At 54.6% G+C, this 15,877-nt stretch overlaps 11 protein-coding genes across 17 annotated transcripts; 5 read left to right on the forward strand and 6 right to left on the reverse strand.

Annotated features, from left to right (window-relative positions):
• Positions 1 to 360: 360 nt before the first annotated feature.
• KVP17_004526 (uncharacterized protein) lies at positions 361 to 3,124 on the forward strand (the record flags this gene model as incomplete). Its single annotated transcript, XM_068522776.1, has 2 exons — positions 361 to 1,273; positions 1,314 to 3,124. The coding sequence occupies 2 exons, from the start codon at positions 361 to 363 to the stop codon at positions 3,122 to 3,124; spliced, it is 2,724 nt and encodes a 907-aa protein (XP_068373460.1).
• Positions 3,125 to 3,296: 172 nt separating this feature from the next.
• KVP17_004518 (uncharacterized protein) lies at positions 3,297 to 4,868 on the reverse strand (the record flags this gene model as incomplete). The annotated part of the gene is made up of 1 exon (XM_068522763.1): positions 3,297 to 4,868. One exon carries the CDS (start codon positions 4,866 to 4,868, stop codon positions 3,297 to 3,299), a length of 1,572 nt encoding a protein of 523 aa, XP_068373447.1.
• Positions 4,869 to 5,051: 183 nt separating this feature from the next.
• Positions 5,052 to 5,958, forward strand: KVP17_005342 (uncharacterized protein; the record flags this gene model as incomplete). The annotated part of the gene is made up of 2 exons (XM_068515150.1): positions 5,052 to 5,318; positions 5,347 to 5,958. 2 exons carry the CDS (start codon positions 5,052 to 5,054, stop codon positions 5,956 to 5,958), a joined length of 879 nt encoding a protein of 292 aa, XP_068373463.1.
• On the reverse strand, positions 5,902 to 6,576 carry KVP17_004524 (uncharacterized protein; the record flags this gene model as incomplete). Its single annotated transcript, XM_068522774.1, has 1 exon — positions 5,902 to 6,576. The coding sequence occupies one exon, from the start codon at positions 6,574 to 6,576 to the stop codon at positions 5,902 to 5,904; it is 675 nt and encodes a 224-aa protein (XP_068373458.1).
• A 211-nt stretch (positions 6,577 to 6,787) lies between these two features.
• KVP17_004519 (uncharacterized protein) lies at positions 6,788 to 7,900 on the reverse strand (the record flags this gene model as incomplete). Of its 3 annotated transcripts, XM_068522764.1 has the most annotated exons (2): positions 6,788 to 7,055; positions 7,083 to 7,900. In XM_068522764.1, the coding sequence occupies 2 exons, from the start codon at positions 7,898 to 7,900 to the stop codon at positions 6,788 to 6,790; spliced, it is 1,086 nt and encodes a 361-aa protein (XP_068373448.1). The 3 variants fall into 3 exon arrangements, with proteins under 3 accessions (XP_068373448.1, XP_068373450.1, XP_068373449.1); XM_068522766.1 differs by lacking the exon at positions 7,083 to 7,900 and having other exon boundaries at positions 6,788 to 7,036; XM_068522765.1 differs by lacking the exon at positions 6,788 to 7,055 and having other exon boundaries at positions 7,079 to 7,900.
• A 124-nt stretch (positions 7,901 to 8,024) lies between these two features.
• On the forward strand, positions 8,025 to 8,399 carry KVP17_004527 (uncharacterized protein; the record flags this gene model as incomplete). 2 transcript variants are annotated; one of them, XM_068522778.1, is made up of 1 exon in its annotated part: positions 8,025 to 8,399. In XM_068522778.1, the coding sequence occupies one exon, from the start codon at positions 8,025 to 8,027 to the stop codon at positions 8,397 to 8,399; it is 375 nt and encodes a 124-aa protein (XP_068373462.1). The 2 variants fall into 2 exon arrangements, with proteins under 2 accessions (XP_068373462.1, XP_068373461.1); XM_068522777.1 differs by having other exon boundaries at positions 8,067 to 8,399.
• A 19-nt stretch (positions 8,400 to 8,418) lies between these two features.
• Positions 8,419 to 8,760, forward strand: KVP17_004521 (uncharacterized protein; the record flags this gene model as incomplete). Its single annotated transcript, XM_068522770.1, has 1 exon — positions 8,419 to 8,760. The coding sequence occupies one exon, from the start codon at positions 8,419 to 8,421 to the stop codon at positions 8,758 to 8,760; it is 342 nt and encodes a 113-aa protein (XP_068373454.1).
• Positions 8,761 to 8,857: 97 nt separating this feature from the next.
• KVP17_004520 (uncharacterized protein) lies at positions 8,858 to 11,961 on the forward strand (the record flags this gene model as incomplete). Of its 3 annotated transcripts, XM_068522767.1 has the most annotated exons (4): positions 8,858 to 8,973; positions 9,002 to 10,233; positions 10,263 to 10,341; positions 10,368 to 11,961. In XM_068522767.1, 4 exons carry the CDS (start codon positions 8,858 to 8,860, stop codon positions 11,959 to 11,961), a joined length of 3,021 nt encoding a protein of 1,006 aa, XP_068373451.1. The 3 variants fall into 3 exon arrangements, with proteins under 3 accessions (XP_068373451.1, XP_068373453.1, XP_068373452.1); XM_068522769.1 differs by lacking the exons at positions 8,858 to 8,973; positions 10,263 to 10,341; positions 10,368 to 11,961 and having other exon boundaries at positions 9,084 to 10,241; XM_068522768.1 differs by lacking the exons at positions 8,858 to 8,973; positions 9,002 to 10,233; positions 10,263 to 10,341 and having other exon boundaries at positions 10,372 to 11,961.
• Positions 11,962 to 11,983: 22 nt separating this feature from the next.
• On the reverse strand, positions 11,984 to 13,547 carry KVP17_004522 (uncharacterized protein; the record flags this gene model as incomplete). The annotated part of the gene is made up of 2 exons (XM_068522771.1): positions 11,984 to 12,567; positions 12,596 to 13,547. The coding sequence occupies 2 exons, from the start codon at positions 13,545 to 13,547 to the stop codon at positions 11,984 to 11,986; spliced, it is 1,536 nt and encodes a 511-aa protein (XP_068373455.1).
• Positions 13,548 to 13,568: 21 nt separating this feature from the next.
• Positions 13,569 to 15,489, reverse strand: KVP17_004523 (uncharacterized protein; the record flags this gene model as incomplete). 2 transcript variants are annotated; one of them, XM_068522772.1, is made up of 2 exons in its annotated part: positions 13,569 to 14,523; positions 14,579 to 15,489. In XM_068522772.1, the coding sequence occupies 2 exons, from the start codon at positions 15,487 to 15,489 to the stop codon at positions 13,569 to 13,571; spliced, it is 1,866 nt and encodes a 621-aa protein (XP_068373456.1). The 2 variants fall into 2 exon arrangements, with proteins under 2 accessions (XP_068373456.1, XP_068373457.1); XM_068522773.1 differs by having other exon boundaries at positions 13,569 to 14,550.
• A 122-nt stretch (positions 15,490 to 15,611) lies between these two features.
• KVP17_004525 (uncharacterized protein) lies at positions 15,612 to 15,869 on the reverse strand (the record flags this gene model as incomplete). The annotated part of the gene is made up of 1 exon (XM_068522775.1): positions 15,612 to 15,869. One exon carries the CDS (start codon positions 15,867 to 15,869, stop codon positions 15,612 to 15,614), a length of 258 nt encoding a protein of 85 aa, XP_068373459.1.
• Positions 15,870 to 15,877: the final 8 nt, after the last annotated feature.

A 15,877-nucleotide genomic window follows, 5' to 3' on the forward strand; every position in this document is an offset into this window, starting at 1 on the left:
GACCCAAGTACTCGTCCATATTGAAGGTAACAACGTTCTTGAAGGACACATTCCCTGCCTTGTGCAACTCAATGAGCTTCTGGTAGGTCTTCACAGGCGTGCCTCCTGTGGGAAGACCGAGCACGAAAGGCTTGGCAGGGGTCGTTCGCTGGTGGTCGGAGATTCTCTTCGCAATTAGCCCGCATGAGAGGCTGGCTACGTCATCAGCTGTCGGAAGAGCCAGGGTACGCATTGATAAATCCGCATAATGCTGCAACACCTATAACCATAGATGTTGTGAACCATTCACATTGCACCTCTTGTGTACCTAACAGTAGCAATACAAGCAGTCACGCCGAAGAAATCGGCTTTTAGGTCTTCATGCATCCATTGATCCGCACCCGTTGTCTCAAAGAGGCCATCGGACCCCCGTCTGACCAGTCCCACATTGCCAACGGTCACTGCCGCGACTTGTTGGAGCTCTTCACTGGTGGCCCCGAGGACTTTGGCGTTTTTACCAACATCCGAGAGCTGCTGTCACAGTGGATGAACGCCCCCAAGTTCCAGCTTCTTACAGGCAGCAAGCACCAATCCGAAGGGCCCGATTTCGTCCGTCAGGTAGCCTCGCGACTGCAATCTGCCTGCCGAACGGTGGAGTCGTTTACCGATGAGGGGCACCTTGACACTGTTGACGCTGAGGTCGAGCAATTCACTGCCAGCTGCCTGTCAATCGCCTACTGCTCTCTGGTGATCGTGTTCTATGCGGATCTGCTGGGTCGAAACACGCCTACGACGTCTTCTCCCGATGCCCTCAACCAGCTCCGAGGTGTCCTCATTCAGGCCTTGAAGTCGCTCGCCAAGACCGTCGACCGCCACGACTCGACGAACATCACGAAGGACCAGGTCCAGCGCGCCCTCTGCCTGGTCCTGGCCGCCGTCGCAGCGCTGGCAACGATATCTGCCCGTCTAAATCCCAACAGTCTGCGCGAGCTTGTTGTCTGCGTGGACTCGGTCGCATCCAGAATGCCCAGCAACCCCGTGTTGCTCGATGCCGTCGCTGGTGCTATCGCTGACATCGTTTGCACCCACACTGATCATGTCTCCGTGTTCAAGAACGTCAACCTGACAACTCGCCTTACAGCCAGAGCTCTGGAGTCTGCCGACGAGGTGCTCGCTCGACGGTGCCGGTTGGCCCTGGCCAATCTTACCTGGGTCAACTTCAAAGCCCAGTCGGAAGCCAAACACTATCAGATGGAGATCTTGTTGATGGATCTTCATACGCGATTCGACATTCGTAAGAAACCCCAGTGTTCACGTTTGTTCATATTTTCCAGTGCTGCAGGTGGCCCGGGAGCCTGAGGGGGACTTACCCACCTCGACTCTCAGCGATATGTGCCGCATTCTGGAACTGGAGGAGGCTCTGATTCGCTACGGCTGCTTCTCGCCGGCTTACTTGGGTCTCGGCGACATACCTGCATCCGAAGGCTTCGTCGTCCTGCACCATTCACGGCACCTGGCTAGCTTCATGGAGTTAACCCACCTCGTGTCTGGCCGACTAGAGCTTCTGATAACTCCAGGTGACGCGTGTCACGAGGAGTGCCTAGAGAAGCCTACCACAGCTGGATGGGACGTTGTCTGGTCCTCTTCGGCCCGTGTGCTTGAAGCCGTCATTGAGGCGGCCAAAGGCAGCGCGCTGCTAATGCTCCCCGATCTCCTGGACTGCTTCGAGGTTCTCCTGCCTTCGGCCGGCCAAGCTGCCTTCCAGCTGTCGCTTAAACTCGGTCCCTCGTTATTTTCTCTTATCAACTGCATAGCTACGGACGCGCCGAGTTTCCTGTTGCAGCCGGAAGTTCAAGAGGGCCTAGTCAGGATGTCCAGTGCAATCTTGGTAGGCCTACTGGACACGTGCAACACTGTTCCCACTAACGACGACGACTCGCTCAAAGACGTAATCATGGCTCTGACCATTCACCTGAAATACCCTCACCTCCCACTGAGACCCACCCAATCGGACCCTGCCGTTCTGGGGGACCTGGTGTGTGACGTCGAACGCCACCTCCAAAACCTGTACGAGAAGCACCAGTCCCAGCATATGGAGGGCCTGGACTACCTCTCCGACCTCGTAGTTGACGTCTGTGCTGGCCTTTTGAGGACACTGGCAACGCTGGCTGACGTAGCAGGGGAACTGCTGCCGTGCCGCGTGATTCTGGATGAGATCGGACTGCGGTTTTTGCAGAGGTTAGTGGCTGTGAAGTCGCTGCCTACCGAGGCGGAGCAGCGCTTAGTTGGAGGTCTGCTGCCTGATTTGAGTTCGAAGCTAGCGCATCCCGTGCTGGCCTTGGTACGGTCCTCCTTGTTAGGACCGAGAACAGGCATTCCTCAGTCTCTTCGCGCTGCTGTCGTTTTGCTGACCAAGCTACAGACCGCTCTCCCGGAGTCGCGTGCACTGTTGCGGGACTGCCGTACCTGTCTTGCGGCGTGCTCTACATCAGTGGCGGGTGAATGTAGTGAGATCAACGTGTTGGCCCAGTACAACAAACGAATGGCCGCCATTATGGAGATCGCAGTGCCACCAGTCACCGGGGCGGGGCAGAACGGACAGTTGGTCATGGAAGGTCGCAGAGCAGAATACGAGTCTGACAGAAGCAACGAAGCCTACCACCCTCAGATCGCGGAGAATGAGGAGGAGTACCAACCCTCTCACATTTCGGACTATGACGAATACGAGGCATTAGCCCTCAGCGAGGACGAGGAGGACCAAGAGGACGAGGAGGACGAGGCGGTGTTTCTAAACGCAGACTACGAGCCTGGGCCAGCGGACGTCGACTCTGCGTTCTCCTCAGACTACGAGCCTCAGTCAGTATCGCCTGAGGTTCGGTCCCCAACGTCCTCGTTGGTCTCAGAGTATTCGTCGGCGCCCATATCTTCGGCGGCACCCGTATCTCCGGCGGCACCCGTATCTCCTGCGGCACCCGTATCTCCTGCGGCACCCGTATCTCCTGTGGCACACGTAGAGCACTCGGTGGCTCAGCAGATTTCTGACGCTGATGAGAATGAAGAGTCAGGCAGCGACGCGGAACACCTTGAGGTTCAAAAGTCGATCGACTTGGCTTTAACTGCGTTAGTGAATGAAGACGGATTTTAATCCTGTCGTGAATTACTCGTTTGTCTTCATCAGAGACTGATGACGTATCCGCCCTAAGGTTTTCGGGCAACAAATCTCATAGCGTTTATATCCTGGCGCTTGCATCAGAGTTGATTGATTTTACACCCTAATTACATCGCGTCTTCAGGAAGACTCAACTGTACCTCCAAAACTAAACGCACTTGTCGCACTCCTTAATTTTTGGGGTCTCATTCATAACTTCGGAGTGGAATATCGCCCAACGATCAAAAGCATCCTCAAACTCGGCCACAGCCGGCAGCAGGGAAAGACGGAGATGGTGGGTGCCTTCCTCCTGTCCGAAACCAGAACCCGGTACCGTGACGATACCGCAATTGTTGAGAAGCTTGTAGCAGTACCAAACGTCGGGTTTCCTCCCATTAGCCTTCGCTTCCTCAATAAACCGATCTGTAAACTCAAACTTCGGAAAGGCGTACATTGCTCCGTTGATACGCTGACACACGACCCCCTCCATTTGGTTAAGTCTGGCATGAGCCAGTTGAGCCTTTCTGGTGAGATCGTCGAGAATCTTCGTTTTCTCGGCGATAAATTGCTCGTACTCTTCGCTGTCCGGTCGTGGATGTGACAGAATCGCCGCCATCATGCACTGACCGGGAACGTTGCTACATAGGTTGACGCTGAAGTACTTCACCAGTAGGCGGGTAAACACCTCTGGCACGTTCTCCGTCTGCAGCACACCTGACCTGAAGCCACACTCCCCCATGAACCCCTTGGACCCAGAGTGGAGACTGAACAAAGGACACTCGGATTTCATCTCGAGCAGAAGGCGGCGCATGGGGATGAAAGGTACGTCCTCGTTGAAAATATTGTCTTGGTACACCTCGTCAGCCAAGATCACAATCTTCTCTCGCTCGCAAAGACGGATCACGTCTTGGAGATTTTTCTCAGTTAAGACGGAGCCTGTGGGGTTCCCCGGGTTAATGACAACAAGCACCTTCACGGGAATACCGTCACTCCGGGCGGCGTTGATGCACGTTTCCAGAGCGTCGACGTCGAGACGCCACTCATCTTCCTCGACGAGCTCATAGCCTACGAAACGCCCATTAATCCGCTCTATAGTTGCGGAGTACAGAGGATATTGGGGAATGGGAACCAAGCAACCGTCCCCCTTATTCAGCATCATGTCCAGTATGGCGACGGCACCGCCGCTGGCCCCGTTAGTCAGATATACGCTCTCCGTGTCGCACGCAAATCCATCACGCGCATGGAACCACTGGGCAGCCTGCTTTCGGAATACAAGCGCTCCCTTGGAGTGGGAGTAGGCGCCGAGGCCCCCAGTAAGCTCGGCATGCCAGCGTTCAACGATTTCGTTGATCTCTTCCCCGTGGTCTACATCTTTGGTGCTCATCATGCCTGCGACCAGATCACGGAAATAGGATACAGGCTGCTGGCCACAGAACTGAGGATTACCGATGTTCAGCCAGACGAGCTTCTTGAACGGGTATTTCTTCCCTTGTAGCATTCTCCTCTCAATCTCTCCCGCCAGAGTTGGAATCTCACCTCGTACAGCGTACTCGAATCGGTGAATCCGGTTTGGAATGTCGTTGAAATAGACAGGGAAGTCCTCGGGAACCGGATCTGTGGCGAGCGATGGCCACTCAGGCCAAAGGACACCTAGAGGCCGGTTGCTGGAAATCGGTGTCTCATTCGTTGTGGAACTTTGGGGGTCCCGATTCGCTGTGTTGCGGGAAATAGAAAACGCCATCAAACTGAGGAATAAAGGATTTCATGCGCCTCAACGCGGCCCACGTGCAAATTAACACGTCATAATTGCACACACCGCGCAGACTTCTTTACACGTCAAGACCCTCCACAAACACACAATCGCCTGTCAGGAGTGACCTGGCAGCTGAACGGCTTGTGTTCGAAGAGGTTAAAGTGCGATTTGATGGTGTTCCTGCACAAAGCCATAACCTCTCTAGCAGACCTAGGCCGCTGGAGAGGTTCGACGACCTTTGACGAGCTTCAAAGGTTCATTTCGGCACTGTGCGACAAGGTGGCTGAGCCTCCGACAGAGACGCCAGACGTCATTGCGACGCTCAATGCGTGCATCTTCGAGTGTCTCGATCAGTGCGTCGATGAGGTGCCGGCAGGAGCTCACATTGGCCGCTTTGCCAACCCTGTGTACCGGGAATTCGTGATGCTGGCAGAGAAGGTGGGTGCGCCACGATCTACAGACGCAGAGGATTGCGGAGAGCCTTGCGGCCCCACTAAAAGAAATGAAGTCACCTGCGCGAGGCGAACTTCTAGAGTACATCATCGCGTCTCTTGGGGACCGGAAACGTATGGATTATGGTACAGGACATGAGCTTAACTTCCTTTGTGTCCTGTACTGTACAGTTCGAGTTGGTGTGGTTCCTATGCATGGCAGCCTGATTCTACTACTGTTTACCAACTACATCCGGTTGGCACGACGACTACAGGTGAAGTATAAACTCGAACCTGCCGGCTCTAAGGGTGCCTGGGGGCTCGACGACTACCAACACCTACCTTTTATCTTCGGTGCTGCTCAGCTGCAGTCCTCAAGCATTCGGCCTGCCGATGTTTTCAACCAAGAGATCCTAGAGCAGTATCGAACTACTCACATGTACATCGATGGAATCGCAGTAGTGCTCGAAACAAAGACAGGAGGGCCTCCAGCGGAGATTACCCCTATCTTGTTCAACGTGTCGCAAACGGTAGCAAGTTGGCACAAGATTCGCAGTGGCATGACCCGCATGTACATCGACGAGGTACTGCTAAAGTTCCCAGTGGCGCAGCACATCTTGTTCGGCACAGTGTTCAACTTTGAGTGAATACCAGCCACGTGCAAGCGCCAACTCGAGAACAGCAGGAGGGAGCAGGTGCTGCACGCCAGCTGTGTTCCCGTTTTGTAGTCTTTTTCTAATGAGCGTCGAACTGCATCCCACATGTGACAGTGGGCCGTCACCCGATAGCTCCAGACACTCGCACAGCCTGTTGAACCGGAGGCCTGTAGGAAGGGCCTCCTTTGGTCGGTCTCGAGAGACCTCTCGATCGAGCACCAAGAACTGGCACTCTCGGACGAGCTCCTCGCCTCGATACCAGTTTGGGAGTGCCTTCAGCAGATCTTCGCCGACGCAGAACACCAGTTGGTTTCGCGGTCTGGCCCTCTGAATGTGTTGTAGCAAGTCATACGTGCGGATGGTCTGTCCGTGGTCCACTTCCAAGGACGAGACATGGACTCGCTCCTCAGCTGGAAAGGTTGCAGCTACTGCGAGCTGTACCATGGCGAGCCGGCCCTCTGGGGGAGCGTATGAGGTTTTATCGCTCCGCACGCCACAGGGCACCACCCACACCTCAGCATACTGATTGGTGGCCAGGATCTCGCCCACAGCTGTGAGGTGACCAATATGAGGCGGGTCAAACGAGCCACCGAACACTGCGATGGCCATGAAGATTCACCGATTTAGAAGCATACAACGGTCACGTCCAGGGCGGAATCTCAACCATCGCTCAAGTTCTCAATGGGCCACATCTAGGGCTGGGTCTCAACTTAACCTTCACAAGGATTGCTTCAGAAGCAGCTTGGGAGGGCTTTCACACAAGGATTGCTTCAGAAGCAGCTTGGGAGGGCTTTCACACAGTCAGTTGTCACTGGTTCTCCTAGCGGTCTGCCCAGACAGAGTCCGGTGCAAAGACAAAGCTCGCCACTGAACACACGCCTCCCTTCTTCCAGACTGCCGTCAGCACGTCTCCATTAGGCCATAGCAGACGTCCCTTGCCTTCGCGCTTCCCGCAGCTCCAGTCACCCTCGTACTGCCGCCCGTCCACGGCGCTTAGCAGCACGCCCTGCCCGTGCCTCTGGTCTCGCACCCACTGGCCCTCATACACGCTGCCATCGCCGTAAGTCATCCGACCTATTCCTTCGAGACTGTGTTTCGATTTGTTGGTCACTTACCGATCATTTAGCAGCTGGCCTGTATACTCATCGCCGTTGCTGTATGCCAGTGTCCCTCTCCCGGATTTCAGGCCATCGACGAAGTCACCTGTATAGCGGTCTCCGTTGGAGAAAGTGATGGTGCCGGGTCCATGTACCTTGTCCCCTTGCCACTCGCCTTCATATCGGTCACCGGTGGCGTATGTCAGAACACCATAGCCTTCTTTCACGTCCTTCTCAAACGTACCCTCGTAGAGGTTGCCATTCGGGTAGCGGAAGCTACCTCTGCCATGCATCTTCTGGTCTACCCATTCCCCCTCATACACAGCTCCATTGGCGTAGACATACCTGCCCTGACCGTGCATCCGGTCATCAGCATACTCCCCCTCATAGCTCTCAGCCACCTCTCCGCTGCTGCTGACGTAATGCACCGTGCCATGGCCATGCTTCTTGTCAGCCCTGTACTGGCCGGTGTAGACATCGCCATGCTTATAGCGAAAAGTTCCCGTTCCGTCCATTTTTCCCTGTGACCACTCTCCCTCATAGACGTCGCCGTTCGCGTAGAGGAGCTTCCCTTCCCCGTGGATTCGGCCGTTCAGCCAGTACCCCTCATAGACGTTGCCACAGGAGAAGACTGCCTTGCCGCGGCCGTTGATTTTGTCATCCTTCCACTCTCCAGCGTACACAGTGCCGTCCGCATAGTGGAAGGTACCCCAACCACTACGTTTACCCATCTGAAACTCGCCCTCATATTTCTCGTTACCGGCGTAGGTGAGGCAGCCTACTCCGTGAAACAAGCCGTCCTTGATGGCTCCACTGTAAGAATGACTCACGTCCATATTTTTTTTGGTGAATTTCCGTGTTACTAGTTAAGCTCAAACAAATGATTCCACCCAGAGGTTCATCCGCAGTCGCGCCAATAGATGCTATGACCCCCACATCCATCTATGAATTCGCGATTTGATGCCGAATCAACAGGACTGGCGAGAGAGATACGCAAATCTCATGAGAGAATACACCACCTACGCCCAGAAGGCAGAGGTGTTTATGGACTGGTGCATGCGAGAGTTAGCACAGGTGTACGGGACCGAGCATTTTCGAGACCTCTTCCAGGAAAATCCTCACACGAAGGAATCTCTGCCGTCGAGCACTGGAACTGGACCTCCTCAGAGTCCCAAAGCAGCACAAGACCACAGCGAGAGCATGAACAGCTTGGACGCTCACCGACAGCGAGTGCCGGTCTTTAGGTTGAATCTGTCACGTGTTGGCGCGGGCAGCTGGTTGTCAGGCGAAACCACACAGGGTGAATTCTACGCTGACGTGAATACCAATGCATAGAACGAAAATTGCCGGTGGAATGTCACGAAAGACTCTTTGGACGCTCGCCGCAACAGTCGTAGGCGTTAGCACACACGGGAGGTGTCCGCCTCTGCAAGTGGTAAACCCGCTTTGTTGCGGTGGCGGAAGCGAGGTTGACGGGATTATGGGGGACAAAATCTACCGAGAAGGTCGATTTTCCCGAACTATGACTTTGGCACTACGCCGCCTCGAGACCCTAGAGAAAAGAATCCAACACCTTCGAAGCCAAGGCGGTCCGAGTGCGGAAAGTGAGGATTCCGTTGTCAGTGGGGACGACGACGACATGATGGTCGACGCGGAAAGCGGCGTGGACGAAGAGTCCTTCGACATTGATGTGTGAAAATGTAGTCTGCGGGGACAACGACAGTCGACGATGCGGAAAGCAGCGCGGACGAAGAGGCCTTCGACATTGAAGTGTGAAAACTTAAACTGCAAATATGTCTCTGCAGAACGTAAAGCCAACGTCGCAGGACGTGACGAAAAAACAGGCTAAGATACTGGAAGAAGAGGAGGACAGTGCCCTCAAAGAGGAGGTCGAGGCAGCCGTCGGCACGTGAGGCTTTGCAGGGTGGTTCAAGCAGCATTCTTAAATCCAATGACACCAAGGATGTCTTCAAGGCACTTGAGTACCTGCAGGAGTGCATGCTCAATGCATCGTCAGCGATGGCGTCGGTACCCCTGCCCCTCAAGTTCTTACGCGCGTCGTTCAACGAATTGAGTGCTCGTTTTCTCACATTTGAACACCTGGATGCCAAACCTGTCTTCGCCGACATTATGTCGGTTCTTGCAACGACTCTGCCGGCAAAGAAGAATGCGGGCTCCCCCATCGCCGAGGTTGACCGCCGACTTACCGCTGAGCGTGAGGACCGCGAAAAGAAGCGCGCACAGGCCACCGAAGAGAACGACGTCGACAAGGCCGAGAGTGAGCTGCGTGCGATTAAGGAGAAGGAGGAGCAGGAGCGGCGGGAACTTGCTCTGGGTGGTAAATGCGTCTACCGCGACCCGCTTCTGGCATTGAGGTACAGACTGCAAGGTCACAGATCCGATGACCTTGCGAAATGGGGGGATGAATACCTTCGCAACCTGCAAATAGAAGCCGTTTTGGAGTATCAACGACGGCAAGAAAATGCCAGCGGAGCTGATTTGCCTGAACCTGAACCTCGCACCGAGGGATTCCCACCGCTGTCTGATGACGTTCAGGAGATTCTGCGCTTCATTGACGCTATAATCACCTACCAGTTCAGTGCGAGTTCGCCGTTCGAGGCGTTGGATTTACTACACGAGACTGAGCGAATGCCGTCGCTGATCGACTTTCTGCCGTCTGGAGCCGACGTTAGCCGTATCACGCCTTATGTGCTCTCCCTTGCCGAGTACAGCGCTACCTTCGAGGAGCAAAACGCTGTGAGAAGCGTTATGTTCGACGTTGTGATGCGTGAAAAGCAGTTTCTGGAGGCCGTCAGAATTGCTCTCCGTATGGACGACGCTGCAAAGGTGACCGCTGTGCTTAGGATGGTGGCACAAGAACCTCGGACAATTGACGACCCTAAACGAAAGAGACACGACCCTCACCTGATTTTGAAGCAGATTGCCTTCCTGTTCGGCCAACACAACTACTGTTTAAACTGGCAAGAGGTTTTTGAGGACCCGAGCATACTCGGACCCGACGGAGAGGAGTTACTCACATGTTTGGAGTCAGTATCTTGGAACGAGAACCTTAGCGACGCGTTTCTCTCACTGGCGGGTGAGCTGGATATGTTAGAACCTAAGCTACCTGACGACGTATTCAAAAGCTACTTGTCCAACAATCGAGCCAGTGAGTAACGAATCACATGCGTCACGCAGCAGCCATCGACAGCGCGAGGAACAACCTTGCCATCACCTATGTCAACGCGTTCGTCAACGCCGGGTTCTGCAACGACAAGTGGGCACTGGGAGCACGTGACACAGACTCATGCTGACGGAGGACTCGAACTGGCTCTACAAGAATAAGGACCATGGCATGATGGCCGCATCTGCCTCCACGGGGGCGATTCTTATGTGGCAGCTGGAGTCCGGACTTTCCCGGATCGACAAATACCAGTGGGCGAGTGAGTCCTACGTGAAGGCTGGCGCCTACATGGCCTTTGGCCTGGTCTCGGCAGGTATCCGCAGCCAGTGCGACCCTGCCTTCGCGTTGCTGATGGAGCCGCTGGAGTTTACCAACGAACTGGAGGTGCTCGGGGCGGTGTTGGGTATCGGCTTCGCGCTAGCGGGCTCCAAGAGGGAGGACGTCACCGAATACCTGCTTCCTTTGGCTGCCGATCCCCAAGGTTGCCCTGGAGGGCTGGAGGTCGCGGCCATGGCTGCGGTGTCTCTGGGGTTGATCTTCGTGGGCGTGGGTCCATGTGATGCTTCTGAGGCGTTATTGCAAACGCTTATGGAGCTCGACATGTCATCCCAGGATCTACTTGCCCAGCCCCTGGCGCTGTACTACGGCATGGCGCTTGCTCTGATCTATCAGGGAACGCAGTCGAGATCCCAGGCAGCCTACGACGTCATCTGCTCTATCCGCACAAGGCCGTTCGGCGCGGTGTGCCGCGTGCTGATGACGGCCAGTGCCTATGCAGCGTCGGGTGATCTGCTAAAGATCCAGCACTGTCTGCACGTAGTCACTGATGGTGTCGAGTCCGTCGACGAAGAAGAAAACCAGGTGGAACCTGTCGTGGAGGAAGATAAGCCTAGTGAGGAAGCCAGCAGCTTTCCCGACGTTGATCGAGCGTATGCTGTGATTGCGCTGGCCCTGATCACAATGGGAGATGATGTAGGCTCGGAGATGTTGATGCAACTGGTCAACAGCTTGTTGCAATTCGGTGATCGAAATGTCAAGCAGGCCATATCTTTAGCTTTGGCAGTGAAGAGCATTTCGCATCCTCAACCACTCGTGGTTGACCTGCTGACGAAGATGTCTCATGACACTGATGGCGACGTGGCCCTTCACGCCATCATTTCGCTAGGACTTGTTGGAGCGGGGTCCAACAACTCCAAGATCGCTCAGACTCTCAGACAACTGGCGTCGTATTACTCCAAAGACGTACACGCGACATTCATCACCAACATCTCACTGGGCTTGGTTTACCTTGGCAAGGGGTTGCTTACCCTCTCTCCTTCACACTCGGATGGCTTTCTCATGCGGCAGACCACTCTGGCGCACATTCAGTTGCTGGTGTTCTCTTGTCTTCTCATGAACGACACCATATTGAGAAACAAGACGCACTATTTGCTGTGGCATGCAGTAGCCGGGGCCCGGCCAAAGATGGCAGACACACTCGACGCGGAGACGCTGGCGCCCCGGGAGGTGCTAGTGCGAGTCGGCCAACAGGTCAACACCGTAGGTTTAGCTGGCAAGCCCCGCGGCGTCACCGCCTTCCAAACCCATAACACACCCATCCTGGTGAACTCGGGTCAGCGCGCAGAGCTGGACGCCTCCACAACATACGTACCGCTAACGCCTGTGATTGAGGGTACTGTACTGGTTGTTGACGAGCCTGATGACTGTGTGTGAATGTGACAGAGAATTCAAAGCGCTAGATGGTTGCGTCTTCTTGCTCGGCTGTGCTCGTCGCCTTCAAACCAGCCATGACTTGCTGGTGAATAACTTTGCTCTTCCATTCGCCCCAAGCCATACTACCTTGTTCAGGGGCTAGCATGTCGAGGTGGTTGGTGGGCTCGGCTAAGAAGCCGAGAGACCTGCCTTTCTTGACCCGATCCAACTCCTCATCAGAGTAATCAGAGGACGATTCTTCCGAGGCTGAGCTGGTATCCACTCTTGTATCGTGTTCCTCGAGAACTTCTCGGGAGGGAAGCCCATAGTTGGTGGTGACCACTGATTGTCGGCTGCCAGGCCACACCAATGTACCCACGGCGCTGACATCTGTGGGCTGCTGGTCTACCTCGTCGTCTGAGGACTCAGCGCGAGCTGCGTTCGCCGTGGTGATGGGGACCCCCAACGTGTCTCGGAACTTTGTCTGAGCCGTGTGCAGCTTCTTGATGTAACATAGGTACTGCTTCTGCATGTAGCTGGGAAGAAGGTCAAGCTGAGGTGTGAATGTGACGTCGAACGCAGAGGAGTGTCCGTCAATACCGAGCTCCTTCTCGATCAAACTCAGAGCTGAGTACCATGGTCACCCGCAACTTACCTGCCATTCTGTATGCGATATCAAGCTGCACAAACTGCTGCAGGCGCTGAGAAATATTCTTCTTCAGGTCGTGTTTCTCTTGGTTGTACTCGGATTGAAGAGGGGCTGGAGGAGGCGGTGGCAGAGCAGACTTCACCTCTAATCGACGCTCTGAAGGACGAGACTCCTGGACGTTTTGTTTACTCAGCGCCGGAATTTTTTCAGCCAGAGCCAGATTCCCATTGGCGACTCGTCGAATTAAATCACTCACGTCCTTGGATTTGGGTTCAGGACGTTTTCGGGGCGCTCTCTGTGGAGGGGGGTCCAGGTGTCGAGCTTCGGGTTTTAGATGCTGCATGATTGCAAAGATAGCGTATGGATTGGCCCCTTCATAATCCATACAGAGGCTCTCGAAGTACCGAACGACAGCGGCGGCAAGCTCAAAAATCTCCTCAGTATTGCTGTGGTTGTCGAGGACGTTGAAGAGCACCGACCGCACATCTAGTTGCCAGCGCCAGACATGAGGGTACTTGTCGTTACTCAGGCGCTCGCTTACGTCCAGTAGACCTATCGGATTTTCGACCCCCTCGGACTCGAAAGGCTCATAGAACTGCTTGGCCTGTTTGAAAGCCATCAGGGAGTCCATTACCAACACGGCCGAATCTTGCCACCTACCGGGTAACGGGTCTCTTCGTCGTCTGGAGGCCCGGACGGAGTGGAAGGACTGCTCGCTTTCCATGTCGTCAGGGATATGTTTACGTTTCTTCCGTTGGCTATCGATGACAGCGGGCATATCGCGCTTAAGACGCCGTTTCGACTCATCCAATGGATTCTCCCGCTTCGCCGTTGGTACCTGAAAGAAGCAAAACCCTTGTGCCGCTATCATGCTGTTAACCTGCTCGGCCTCCTCCTCACACAACAGAAGCTCGCCGCGTCTTTGGCCTCCATTAGCCGTTTCCGACAGAGTCAACATAGCAAATCACTAATTTTTCAGTCAAATCAGGCTCGCGATGAGCAGCAAAATAACTGAGGAAAAGCAGCTGATCGCGGCACCTCCTGCTTGAACCGTTCTGGACAGGTTGGGAGGCCCATCCGTAGGTACGTCAGGGGTTAGGGGCCCAGCAGTGAAAGGTACTGTTGGTGAAATTGAGGGCGATTCTCTCGTGGGGACAGCATCAGTGTTTGATACCATAGCTTTCAGCAGCTCCAACGTATCCAGAAGTCCGTGCTTGCTGTAGCTGGAGTCAATGTCCACAGGCTTTGTGGACTCGTAGAGCATCCTAATTCTGTCCGCAGGCATCACGTACGGTCTCAGCGCTATTGACAGGGCGATTGCCGCCGCGGTCAATGGAGCCGCGAAACTGGTACCGTTCTGCAAAGTCACACGGTTTCCGTCATTAGAATCGCTCAGTACCGCGATGTCGCTGCCAGGGGCCCACACGTCGACAATCCTCTCTCCGTAGTTCGAGAAGTAGGCTTTGGTCCCCAGAATCGTCGACGCTCCAACTGATATCATGTTGGGAATGTCGTACATAGCTGGAATATAGAATGACGCACAGTTCACATCGTCGGGTTTGCAGCTGGAATTTCCAGCAGCCACGACCATAATATGCCCAGCGTCACTCAGAGTCTTCAGGGCCTTGAACTCGGCGATCGAGTAGCCTGTACCTCCATATGAATGGTTGCTGATGGGAAAGGTATTTATGTTGATCAGAATGTACTCGTAGGCTAACAGGAGGGACGCGCTGGTGAAGTACTGCGAGTTGAAAGCAGCTTTTATGCAGTGGGACAGACATGAAGGGCAGGTTCCTGTTATGCCGAGGCCATTGTCGCTGTTGGCGCTGATTAAACTAGCTACGCAGGTGCCATGCAGCCTCGCGAGCCCGTCAGCCCCAAAGTCGCTGTCTCGATCGGCGACGTCGTACCCTTTGCAGGAGGTAGTGGACAAGCTGCCACACTGTGGGAGGTCGAAAAAGCTAAATGCTACCGGCTCCCTTCACTCACGAGATGTCCGGGTTGGATGCCGCGCACTCAGTGTCGATCACAACCACTGGCACCTGGCTCAGTGTCGTTCCGTCAATGTTATTGGCGAAGTACTGCTGCGCGTTGTGGAAATTGGAGCCCCAGCGGCCTCCCATGTACCACTGCCAACTAGATTTTGGGTCTGACAGCAAGGACGCCACAGCCAGCCAGCTGGGATCGGAGTGCAGGGCGACCTGGTTCAAATCGAGTGCCTCTCTCTCAAGCGCCTCCTCCACGTGGTCGACGCAGGGTGACAATTTGAGCACTTTGATGATTAGTTCGTTGAAGTTGGTGCCCATGATTAAGTCGTCGTGAAGATTTGGCAGCCAGAAAGGCCTCATATCGGAGGCTTTTGGGAGTTCGTCCTCTGACCAGGCTTGTAAGACGGCCAGGGTGGACAGCGTCCTCGACACGCTGTCGTCTCGGAGCTTGGGAGGCAGGAAAGTGCCACTGAGTGGGCCTTTGTGATACTCGTCCTCGTCGACAATTCTATGTTCCACGGCCCCAGATAAGTTGTCGAAGTCATCAAGTAGACCGTCAATGTCGTCGGAATTCCAATTGGCAAGGTCGCGGATCATCACGTCCAGTTCGTTCTCGACTGGGGTAAGTTCGAAAGTATTGCGAGTCCCTTTCCAAGACGTTCGCGCCTGCTGAGTGGTGCCGATTCCCATCGACTTGATGGTATCAACTGCTTTACTCTCATGCGGCTCAAGCTGCACATCTTCAAGAACCCCAACTACTGAACCAAGAACCTTGACAAATGGCCGGGGATCAGCCTTTGCAGAAGACAATATGCAGTCCGCCCAATCCACGATAAGATCTGTTTTCCTGGCGGCACATAGCTGTAACACACAGAGAAACTTCACAGACAGCGGATTATACGAAACCGTCATCTTGACGTCGGCAAAAATACACCGGCAGATCCGGATACGATTTCCGGACGAATATGAACGAACAGCATTACACGCTGGTCATTTCTCTCAACACTGTTCCAAAGCCGCAAAATTTGACAAGCTTAAAGTTCGTGGAATGCAGAAGGCTCGTTCTCGGTGGTGACGGCGTGAAGCGTGGCGCTCTCAACGTCGTCGAAGAACTTCATAGTCTTGACCTTCAGCTCCATAGTGGCTGGTTGGTCGCACATGAACATGCACTTCGGATGCATCTGAAGCGCGGTGATAGTCCACATGTGGTTCACGGCGCCCTCGATGCCCTGGCGTAGGGCTTCCGCCTTGCCGAGGCCAGTTACTAGGATCAGGATCTCCTTCGCATCCATAAGCGTGC

This window comes from the organism of the source record quoted next (assembly GCF_019968985.1).
Source record: "MAG: Porospora cf. gigantea B chromosome Unknown PgB_NODE_520_length_15877_cov_123.173, whole genome shotgun sequence".
NCBI classification, from domain to species: domain Eukaryota; phylum Apicomplexa; class Conoidasida; order Eugregarinorida; family Porosporidae; genus Porospora; species Porospora cf. gigantea B.